Below are 12,207 nucleotides of genomic sequence, written 5' to 3' on the forward strand. Positions count from 1 at the left end.
GCACTGCTTTTCATAAGGTTGTCAGTGGCTAACCATCTCCCTCTGCTTCTTCTTAGTCTCTCATTTTCTGGAATTCTGTCCATCATGGGTGACCCTGCTGGTATTTAAAGCACAAATGCCATAGCTTCCAGCATCACGGCAACACACAAGTCACAATAGTACAACTGACAGATGAGTGGCGGCTATGATAAAAACAGCAAACAACAACAGATATTGGGCAGGATGTAGAGAAATGTGACCCATTATCCATTGCTGCTAATGGTTCTGTAAAATGGTATGGCCAGATAGAAAACAGTTAGGGGGTTCCTCAAAGAGTTCAACACTGAATTACTTTATGATCCAGCAATTTCACTCCTAGGCTTATAGCCAAAAGAATTGAAAGCAGGAACACAAACAGATACATGGACCCAATGTGCATGTACCAAGACTATTCACAATAATCAAAGAGTGGAAACCACCTGAAGACCTACCTGAGCTGGAAGGTAATCAACAGATGAATGGATAAACAAAATGTATTTGATGCTCATATGTACAGTGGAGTAGCTCCTTACCATGGCCTGGCTCTGCTCACCTCTCCAGGTGCCCTCCTACCTCAGAGGCTTTGCTGGAGCGGTCCCTTCCACCCTGCCCTCTAGCCCCGCTCACCGGCCTGTCCTTCCCCTCCATGACTCCCCTTTACTAAGCTGACTTTTCTTGTTCTGTTAACGCTTTCCCCCTCACTTCTCTAAGTTTTTCAAACCCCATCAGGTTTCCCTTTTTAATAGTAATACTAGGTGCCAAGCATTAACCTACCCTCTACGTATGTTCCTCATTCAGTCTGCACAACAATGAAGGCATCACTGTGGGGTGCCGGGGTGCAGACTGCCCCAGTGGACACTGTCAGAGAAGATGGCACCAAAATGACCGTCTACTAAATTTTTGCGCAGTATTTCAGTAGACATGTATTTATATATTTTTTAATGTTTAAATCCAGAGCTTTCCTTCTGGTGAGCAGTTGTTGTTAAGTGCCATGGAGTCAATTCCCACAGCACCCCTGTATAGGGTTTCCGAGGAGGGGCTGCTGAGTTTGCACTGCTGACCTTGTGGTTCAAACCAGCCTGTAGTCCAGTGCTTACCCTCCAGCACCAAAGCAGTAATCCACGCATTTAAATTCTTTACCAACCTACCATAAGGGTCACATTCAGAGTAGAATTAGTGAAGGGCAGCTTTTAGCTAATCAAGTATGTTTTGCTGTTGAAGGGCTTTGTTTTTTTTGTCACCAATGCATGTATTTGGGTCATATAAAGAAATTTATTGTTGTTGTTGTTTTTTAACATATCCCAGTAGTTACAACAACAAACATTTATCGTAAGCTCCGTTTGCATGTATCAGTATATCTATAAGGCTTAATTTCTATGCTAATTTACTTTTTGAACCTTCTAATGCTCTCTGTCAGAGCAGTCTGTTATCATCCCACGACCATGACCGCTTCCAATCACATAGTTTCTTCTGCACATGCTCCATCAGAGCTGCCCGTCATCCCGATTACCACGACCGCTTCCAATCACATAGTTTCTTCTGCACAGGCTAAGGCTGCATTTTAATTTTCTCTTCCAGGCATAGACCCAAAAGACTTGCTGCGGCTTTTCCATAGTTGCTGATTTTGTCAAATTTTCTGGTGTTTTAGCTATAATATTGTGGTAAGTAGTATCTGTAAATCTATATCAATAACTTTTTTTGAGAATGAAGTAGTGATTAAAAGAAAAGGAGAAAAATATTTTAAAAGACATTCCACTCAGTTACTAATAATGTTGTAACTAATAAGGTTGTAATTTAGTGTAGAAACATGTTATAAAACAATTTTGTTGCTAGTAGTCATATAATCTTAAGAAATATTACATTTAAGCAATTTATGATTATATTTCTCACATATTATCCAATGGCTGAAGTTGATCATAAACTAAGGATTCTGTATGGTCTGGTACTTGAGAAAGTACATGGGGTGACAGCAGGTGGTACCAACTCTAGGACACCCCTGGACAGCTCTATGAAGTGGAGGCTGTTAGTATTCCCATTGTGCAGATGAAGAAACTTAGCACAGGGGGTAAAGTGACTTGTTCATTGTCACACACATGGACCTAGCAGAGCTGAGGTTCAAAGCCAGACTGTTCAACTCAGAGTCCTCATTCTTAACCTCTACCTTTACTGCCTCTAATATCTGAGGACCCTAAATCCCAACCCTTCCTATCACATTGCCTGATTTTACATTTTTTGATAGATCATTTTATTAACATCGTCTTGCCTGCTAACCACTAATAATAGTAGTAAGTCAGATATTGTTCGCTTAGTCTATGATTGTTGTGGTGGTGGTTAAGTGCTGTTGAGTCTGTTCTGATTCATAGTGACCCTGTATAGGGTTTCTAAGGAGCAGCTGGTGGTTTTGAACTGCCGACATGTTGGTTATCAGTCCTGTGTAGATCCTACAGTGCCACACCAGCATAATCAGGGTGTTTGTGCACCATCTCAACAATCCCACGTTAGATGCAATTATTATCCCCAATTTACATATGGGAACCTGAGGAGCTGAGAGTCTAAGTAACCTGCCTACTAGGCTGGAGATTCCAAAGGGAAGAAACCTTGTGTGTGTCTGCTCATCAATGAGTCCAGAAGCACTCCTTCCATGCCTGGCATATAAATGATGGGTGGGTGGGTGGGTGGATGGATGGATGGAAGGATGGATGGATGGATGATAGATGGGTGGATGGATGGGTGAATGGATAGATAGATGGATGGATGAAAGGCAGGAAGGATGGGGGAGTGGAGGAAAGGAGAGAAGATGGATGAGTGGAAGGAAGAATGGAGGGAGGGCAAGAGAGAGAGAGAGTGGATGGGTGGACAGGTGGCAGGCAAGTGTGGGATGAGCAGTCGATCTGTCTCCAGTGCCCATGCTCTGCCACCTCAGACTCAAGACTGGCATCACGTATGGCATGACTTACTTGTGTCTCTGCACAGGTTCACCATGCATGTCAAAAAGTACCTGCTGAAGTGCCTGCACCGGCTACAGAAAGGTCCCGGCTACACGTACAAGGAGCTGCTACTGTGGTACTGTAACAACACCAATACCCATGGCCCCAAACGCATCATCTGCGAGGGGCCCAAGAAGAAGGCCATGTGGTTTGTACTCACTCTGCTCTTCACCTCCCTTGTCTGCTGGCAGTGGGGCATCTTCATCAACACCTACCTGAGCTGGAAGGTCAGCGTCTCCCTCTCCATTGGCTTCAAGAACATGGACTTTCCCGCTGTCACCATCTGCAACGCCAGCCCCTTCCAGTAGGTGACCCCTGGAGTGCACACGTTAGCAGTGGTGGTGGTGGTGGCAGCAGCGGTGTGCCGTGGAGTCAATTCCGGCTCATAGCAGCTCAGTGTAGACTTTCTGAGGCTGTAATTCTTGGCAGGAGCAGAAAGTCTCATCTTTCTCCTGCAGATCCGCTGCCAGTTTCCCCTTAGTGGAGAGGGCTCTTTTTTCATTTTCTTCCAGCGATTTTCCTTCCTTTCAGCTTTCTTTGCCTTCCTTCTTCTTCTTTTCCTTTCTCTCCCTCTTCCTTCCTCATTATTCCGTCTTTATTTCTTCCTGCTGGCTTTCATGTTTGCAAGTAGTTTCAAAATTCACAAACTTCCTAGATTTAGAGAACCTTGAACAGTATCAAGTTCCTGCCTTCAGGCTGTTATTAAGCACTCAGTTGCTAACTGTAAATAAAGTCAACAGTTCAAACCCAGCAGCCGCTCAGCAGGAGAAGGATGTGACAGTCTGCTTCCGTAAAGATTTACAGCCTCAGATCCTAGGAAATGGTTCTACCCTGTCCTCTAGGGTTGCTGGGAGTCAAAATTGACTTGATGGCAATCAGTTTGGGGTTTTTTTTGTATTGTTTCATTGTCTTCAGGTATGTCGATACCTGCTTCAAAAAGTTTGTGGAAAAATTCCATTGTCTTTCAATTTCATTTTTCCATGAACTTTTGAAGCCCCTCATAGTTGTATTCAATATGTATTTACTGAACATCTACTATATCCAGTGACTGTGTAGGATAAGCACTGGACTGAGATCTACAAGATCTGTGGGTCCAGCCCACCAGCCACTCAGCAGGAGAAAGATGAGACTTTCTGCTCCCATAAAGATTTACTACCTTCGAACCCCTCTACAGGCTCACTATGAGTCAGAACTGACTTGAAGGCACTTAACAACAACTGTGCTGTGCATTGTTCTAGACACCAGGAATACAGCAGTAAACAAAACAAAGTCTCTGCCTTCTTCAGAACCTAGCAGAGAAAAAAATGATTTTTTTCTCGCAAATATTGAATTAATTGTGATGATTTAAAAAAAAACACTGACTATGCAATGTGTCTTGGTGTAGGATCAGCACCGTACTGCTAACCGCCAGGTCGGCAGTTCAAACCCACCAGCCATTCCTTGGAAACCTCATACAGACAGGATTAGTGTGAGTCGAAACTGACTGGACAGCATTTAACAACAACAACAACAATCCAGCGACTACTCGTGATACACTGGGCAATGTGCAGAGTGGGAGCTTTTGTGGTTGTGGTTTTGTCTTTCTTTTGCTTCTTTCTATCATTCTAATCCACACAACCATCGAGGGGTGGGTAACACTGTGGCAGTCCCACTTTACAGATGAGAAAGTGGAGTTAATTTACTCAGGGACATAGTGGGCAGCTGAGTCTAGGCTCCATGTCACTCTAGTGTGGGAAATTTTGAACCATTGTACCTTGTTACCCCTTCCGCACTCCATGACAAGACCGATGAAGGACACAGACAAGGGGACCCAACTCTGTTAGGACTAGGGAGAGGCAGGCAGTTAGCAAGAGAAAAAGTGCCCTGTGGAATGTGTAGGATTAGCCAGAGCCCCAAGTGGAGGGAGGACAGACCTGTGCAGAAGCGCTCAGCTGAGACAGTGGAGGGATTGGCAAGAGGACCAGTGTGACTCAACCACAGAACATTCTTGTCCAAAGGGGGTCCTGGGAGGGAACTCACAGCTTCTGGCCACATTGCCAGTTATTAGAAAGTGCTCCCTTCTAGTAACAGAGCTCCTGCCCCTCCTTGGGTGGCCCTTGGAGCCACATGAGAGAACTGTTAATAATAGTGACAACAAGAACATTCTGTGCCAGGCACCGTTCCAAGGGCTTTATAAGCACCACCTCACTGGGTCCTCCCAACTGTCCTCTGAGGTAAATATGTTTACATCCCCTCCCATTCTGTTCATGAGAGAAAGAGCCTCTGAGGGGTTAATGTTCCCAACACTATCAGACAGTAGGTGGCATGCTTGACAGTTAGTGTGGGCACCAGGCTGGGTCACACTGCGCCTTCTCTCCTGTGTGCACCAGTGGCTTCCTGAAGGGCCAAAGGCTGGCCATGTCAGAACCTGCGACTGCTCTACACCTTGTACCAGGACGTTGGCCCATGTCCAGGGCTTAATGGTCCCTGAAGGAAGTCTTCCCGCTGGAGCTGGTCCACACTGCCCTGGAGACCACACACTGAAGTAGGGTCTCGGTAAATTAGGTCTGAGGTGACTAGGAGGCAGGATTTGGGCACCCCAGTCACGAGGCCTGGCAAGGACAGTCTCTGGGATGGACACATTTCTGCCAGACCACTTGCTGCCATTTCCGACAGTGGATTCCCAGGAGCTGAGAGAAGACAGCAAACCCCAGCCCAGATCTTCATCGGTCTCTCCTTCCTAGTCCCCAAATTGCCACTTCAGGTCTAGGACCCACATGCCAATCTCTCCTCCCAATATTCTCTGTCCTCCTGAAAGGGAGATATCAGCACCCCTGCATGCAACAGGATGCCCCCTGTAGCCCACCAAACCCAAGTTCCAATCTCAGCTCTTCAGTAGGACAACCTTGGAGAATCACAAGTCTTGGCGTGTCCATCTTCTTTCCCTGTGGGGGGGATGATAATAGAATTGTGGTAAAGAGGAAGTCATTTAAATAGAAAGCCCCTAACCCCTAGCACATCGAACAGCTGTTATGATTCCTCCCCACCAGGATGTGAATTTCATAAGGAACAACCCAAGGTTGTACCCTCTACTCCTTGCACATTGCCTAACATGTAGTGTTGTTGCTGTTTTCAAGTGCCATCGAGTCAGTTGTGACTCATAGCAACCCTCTATAGGGTTTCCAGGAGTGGGTTTGAACTGCTAACCTTGTGGTTATAAGTCCATTGTTTATCTTACAGCGTTACACCAGGACTAATATATAGTATTGTTGCTGTTGTTAAGTGCCGTCGAGTCGGTTCTGACTCATAGTGACCCTGTATAGGGTTTCCAAGAAGAGGCTGGTGGGTTTGAACTTCCAACCATGTGGTCAGCAGTCTAGTGCAGTGCTTACCTTACAGCACCACACCACCACATAGTTGTTGTTGTTGTTAAGTGCCATCAAGTCAGTTCCAACTCATAGCCACTCTGTATAGGGTTTCCAAGCAGTGGTTGGTAAGCTTGAACCAATGACCTTATGGTTCAAACCATTGAATAGTTGAGTGTGTAAATGAATGAGTGAATGGGTGGGGAAGTGTTGCTCAGGCAGCCATGCTGGGAGTGGACAGCATCCGATTCCAGCTGTCCTGCCCTCCCACATGGCCAGGATGCCCCTCATCCCTCTGCCTGGCCCTCTTCCCATCTAGATATACCAAAGTGAAATGTTTGCTGAAGGACCTGGACAATCTGATGGAAGCAGTCCTAGAGAGGATACTGGCCCCTGAACCAGGCCACGCCAATGCCAATGCCACCATGGCCCTGAACTTCACGGTCTGGAACTACACACCCCTGGTCCTCATTGACGAACGGGACCCTCACCACCCAGTGGTCCTTGACCTTTTGGGAGATAACTACAATGGCTCAGCAAGAGGAAGGGTCTGCAATGCCCAGGGGTGCAAAGTGGCTATGAGACTAGTAAGTGGCTCCAGGGAATCCCCACCCTCCACCCACAAGCAATGGGCTAATGGGAGTTTCTTCTCTTGAATAACTTGGGTCTTGCTGGGGAAAAGGCAGGCTGGGAGCCAGTGTCTGTCTGCTTATTTGTTTGAAGAAATTTTTAAAAATAGAAATAGCTGGTATGTTAGTCAGGACTCTTGGATGCAAATGACACAGCTCAGAAGAACTTCAGCAAAACAGGAGTGTTCATTGGCTCACATGAATGAAAAGTTCAGGGAGCTACGGAGCTCAGGTGTGGCTGGATTAGGAAGCTCAGATGCTGCCACTACAACTTTGTCTTTCTGGCATTGTAGAACCCTCTGACTGACTCAGTACCTCCCAATCCCAGACCAGCTCCTATTGAGTGGATTCCATCTCATTACAACCCCATGACTGTCAGAGTACGACTGCTACACAGGCTCTCAAGGAAGCGTGAATTTTTCAGAAGTAGAGCTCCACGTCTTTCTGCCAATGTGCTTCCAAGTGAGCTCCAACCTCCAGCCTTTCAAACAGCAGCCAAGTGTGTTAACCATTTACACCACCTGAGATAAAATCAGTCATTGAAACCCAGTGGAGCCCAGCACCAAGTCTGTACTGTGCTTGTGGTTGGCCGGTTGACCTTCCCAGAGCAAAGAAGGGAGAATCCCTTCAGTCCGGAGTCCTGATTCACATCGCCTCCAGGGGGCGCTGTTGCTGGATGTCCTGGGAGGGGCTGGGCCTGCATCTGTCCTGAGCAAGGAAGGAATCAGGGCCCATGTCTGTGGCCATTTGTGCGAATCTGGGTATATAGGGAGAAGGGAGTGGCTATATGTATAACTAGCCTTGGTGGAGCAGTGGTTAAAAGTGCTCGACACCAGTTCGAACCCACCAACCACTCTGCAGAAGAAAACTGAGGCAGTCTGCTTCCGTAAAGATTTACAGCCTTGGAAACCCCATGGGGCAATACCGCCCTGTCCTGTAGGGTTGTTCTAAGTCAGATTTGACTGACAGCAGTGGGTTTTTGGGTGGATTTGTGTATGCTATTTGTGACAGTGACATCATGTGGCTATGGGTGTCAGAAAGTGAGCGACTGTCTGTGTGCTCATGTGAACATGCGTGTGCGGGCGTGCATGTGTTAGGTCATATTTATAGCAAATGCTCACACGGTCCTATACAGCATAGTGGCAGATCTGGGGTGGCAGTGTGAATGTGTGGGTGTGAGGTGGAACACATCTCCCACCGGCTGAGCACGTCACAGCCCCAGCACTAAGACTCAGACAGGACCTTGAGCAGTGATGGGGACAGGCAGAGGTGGGGGCTCTGCCAGTCTCCGTACCTATAGGAACCCCTCTCGACCTCCACAGTGCAGCCTCAATGGAACAGTGTGCACCTTCCAGAACTTCACAAGCGCCACCCAGGCCGTGACAGAATGGTACGTCCTGCAGGCCACCAACATCTTCTCCCAGGTGCCCAGAAAGGAGCTGAAGAAGTTGGGTTACCCCGCTGAGCGGCTGATCCTGGCCTGCCTGTTCGGGGCCGAGCCCTGCAACCACAGGTGAGCACCCAGCTAGCCCCTGGCAGTGTAATGGCTAAAGCCCAGACAAGTCAAGATTCAAATCCTGGCTCAGTCACTTAGCAGCTGTCTGTGTCTTAGTGTCTTGGGCTAAGTTTCCTGGCAGCCGAACCTGAGGCTGGGATGCATTGAAGGACTGAGGATGCACTAAAGGAATCTCTTTAGGCAAAAAAAATGAAGGAAAGCAGGAATAGAGGGAAAAGCAAGGCATTCTAACTTCAGCCGCATCCTCCCTTGAACTAGCAAAAAGCAGTTGCCGGGTGAGCTTACGCTTACGCTGACTCGTGGAGACCTCAAGTGAGTCAGAGCAGAACTGTGCTACGTAGGGTGTTCAACAGCTGATCTTTCTAAAAGGCAGATTGCCAGACCTTTCTTCAGAGGTGCCTCTGGATGGATTCGAACCTCTAACCATCCAGTTAGCAGTTGAGCACATTAACACTTTACATCACCCAGGGACTCCAGGGTTGGCTTTTTGTACCCCCACTTCAGCCTGTCATTGACTGTGGGCTCCCCGCTGGAGGCAATCGGGTTTTCCTCAGATCAGGGCCATCTCGGGAGGAGGGGACACTGAGTTGTCAGCCCCTCCCTCAGCAGCCTGATGCAGGGTCCCTGGGAGAGGCATCCCAGCATCAACTGGCCTCAGTGTTCTCATCTCTAAAACAGGGACAACCAACCTGCTTACCTCGTAGAATTATTGTGAACTAAGGAAGCTGGCTTCCATCAGCACTCAGAACCGGGCAATGGAAGTGTTTGCTGTAAATATGATTTTTCCAAACCACTTCGAGTGTCCAGAGGATGGCAGAATGAGGGCAGTGTGCACGCAGGAAACCTGGGTCTTCTTGCAACTAACCGGCCTCCTTTGGCTCCTGAGTTCCTAACAAAGCAAACCCAGGGAAACTAGAGCTCTTACAACGGAACAACCAGAGCACAAGGAAAGAGAATGCTGATGCACTGGGGAAATGGAATTAATGTCACACAGCAATTTATGTAGACATGGTCAGACGAAAACTTAATTTTCTGTGTAAACTTTCCTGCAGGTTAATGCGCTGGACTGCAAGCTCACCAGCTGTGTTTCGAAAATCACACACACACACACACACACACACACATATATATTTAATTTAACCAAAACATTTTTTAAAAATCAAATCCCTGGCCTAAGAGCGCAGCTCTGTCCCCACCTCCCTGGTTCCCCTCAGAAGGCTGCAGGCCAACTGGCAGAAGCAGGGAGGTAGGGAGGTGGAGAACATCGAGGACTGTGAGACCCCCAGCACCAGGTGGTGCAGGTTCCGGAAGTATGAGCCATACCTATGCCCCCTTCCCCTCCTCCCTGCCCCCACTTGGGTGGGTGCAGCTTCCAAGAGTTGCTGGCATCCTCCTACTCCTTTACCCATTTTACTGAAGATGGAACTGAGACCCAGAAAGGGCAAGAGATTTCTCTGGGGTCACACAACTAGTGAGAGAACCGTCAGGAGGCCTGGCCTACCATCGGGGCCAGGCCCGCCCACAACACTCACCCACCTCATGAGAGATTGAGGTATTGTCTTCCCCCAACTCCCACATGCTCACAAACCTAGTTTCTCAGCCGGTGGTGAGTGTGAGTGGAAGGTGCCACCCAGTCCCCTGAGCAGTCAGCCTCATTCCATGCTGTCCCTCACGGTCACCTGGTCAGCCTCTAAAGACACCCCCATGGTTCTGGCCTCCTTTCCAACTCCATTCTCTCCCACTTTGGCTTCTGAGATATGGGCCACCATGCTGGATCCCGGAAAGTTCTGGGTGTTTTCTGTGTGCCAGGGGCTGAGGGCTTGTCAGGAACCATGATCCCATGCAGTCCCTACAGTCCTGAGATTATCCCATTTCCAGGGGAGGAAAACAGCAGTCAAGAGAATCAAATGCTATGAACAAAGTTACAAAGCTATGCACGCTCTCAACTCCCTTCTCTCCTTCTGGGATCCTGCTAGGGAGCTGGCCTTGGAATCAGACAGACCGAGTTCCATCCCTACCTTGGCCACTTGTAGGCTCTGCCTCCTTGGCCAGGTCACTTCCTGCTGACTCTTCATTTCCTTGTCTGTGAAATGATAGTGTCGGCTTTGGAGGGTTATTGTGAGAATGACACAACATGGCACATGCTGAGGGCTGAAACAAAACAGGACAGAGGAAAACTGCCTCACAGGGCTTCCATGTGAAGCAGACAGTCACGTCTTTCTCCTGAGGAGGAGCTGGTGGGCTCAAACCATCGACGTTCAGCTAGCTGCCGAGCACTGAACTGCTTTGCCACTAGGGAACCTTTGTCAAGGGCTTAAACCAAAGAACAAAACCCATACCACTGAGTTGTTTCCATAGCAGCTGCAGGTGGTTGCACTGGCGATGTTTTGGTGTGTATATTTTTACAACAAAAAAAAAAAGGAAAAGAAAAGAAAAGCAAAGGAGTAGAAAGCAGCAGCAATATTAAGAAATTGAAGGGTGCATTTGGATTCTGACACAAAACTTCCTACATTGTGAATATCCACTCTGTGTGTTGCTGGGCATGGAACTTAACCTTTCTGTTAACCCTTTCTTGTTGTTTTAGAACAAGTTTAGATTTACAGAAATGTTGGTGAAAATCATGCGGCGCATCCCTTCCCCCATTTCCCATATTGTCTCATTGCCATGCTGCATTTGTCAAATGAGGAACCTCATATCCACACAACACTCAGTCAGGCCATGTCAGGGCCCAGCCAGGAGGCCACAGTGCACGGTGTCCTGTCCCCTGTCCCCTTGGATCGGTGACAGCTTCTCTGTCTTGCCTTGGTTTTGATGGCCGTGACAATTTACTGATCAAGTCCTTAGTAGAATGCTCCTCTAAAATGTGAGTTTATTTGTTTACCCATAGGAGCCCTAGTGGTATAGTGGTTAAGTGATCGACTGCTAACCAAAGGTGCTGTGGAAGAAAGATGTGGCAGTCTGCCTCGGTAAAGATCATAGCCTTAGAAGCTCATCGCATCCCTTATCACATCGTATCAGGGATGCTTGACATCCCCTGTGAAGGTCACCTTTATCATTTGGCTAAGGTCATCTTTGCCAAGCTTCTCCATGGATGAGTGTCTAGTCTCTCCTTCCTGGGCTCTGTTCAGACTCACTGAGTCCAGGCTACAGTGTGTGTGTTGAGGGGGACACCTCAAACATTTAGAATCCTTCTGTAGGGAAGATTTGTCTCTTATCAATTCATGTATCTAGTCAGTCATTTCCTTATTCTAGTATGTGGCTCTTGTCAGGTGCCATCGAGTCGATACCGACTCATAGCGACCCTATGCACAACAGAACGAAACACTGCCCGATCCTGGGCCAACCTCATTATTATTGCCATGCTTGAGTCCATCGATGCTGCCACTTGGCCAATCCATCTCGCTGGGGGTCACCTTCCTCTTTTTCTCTGACCCTCCACCTTACTAAACATGATATCCTTCTCCCGTGATTGATCCCTCCTAACAATATGTACAAAGTAAGAGAGACGAAGTTTGACCATCCTGGCCTCCAAGGAGCACTCTGGCTGCACTTCTTCCAACACAGATCTGTTGATTCTTTTGGCACCTGTGGCACTTTCAATATTCTCCTCCAGCACCACAACTCAAAAGCATCAATTCTTCTATGGTCTTCCTTATTCACTGTCCAGCTTTCACATGCATATGAGGTTATTGAAAATACCATGGCTTGGGTTA

The 12,207-nt window shown here is 47.7% G+C and overlaps 1 protein-coding gene across 1 annotated transcript in view; it reads left to right on the forward strand.

Moving 5' to 3' along the window:
* Positions 1 to 2,998: 2,998 nt before the first annotated feature.
* Positions 2,999 to 12,207, forward strand: part of SCNN1B (sodium channel, non-voltage-gated 1, beta subunit) — a 32,797-nt gene continuing 23,588 nt past the window's right edge. The window contains exons 1-3 of the mRNA XM_006871954.1: positions 2,999 to 3,309; positions 6,669 to 6,936; positions 8,301 to 8,491. Of these exons, the coding sequence (XP_006872016.1) occupies positions 2,999 to 3,309; positions 6,669 to 6,936; positions 8,301 to 8,491 (770 nt within the window). The remainder of the gene's footprint in view (positions 3,310 to 6,668; positions 6,937 to 8,300; positions 8,492 to 12,207) is intronic.

This window comes from Chrysochloris asiatica, unplaced genomic scaffold (assembly GCF_000296735.1).
Source record: "Chrysochloris asiatica unplaced genomic scaffold, ChrAsi1.0 scaffold00178, whole genome shotgun sequence".
NCBI classification, from domain to species: Eukaryota; Metazoa; Chordata; class Mammalia; order Afrosoricida; family Chrysochloridae; genus Chrysochloris; species Chrysochloris asiatica.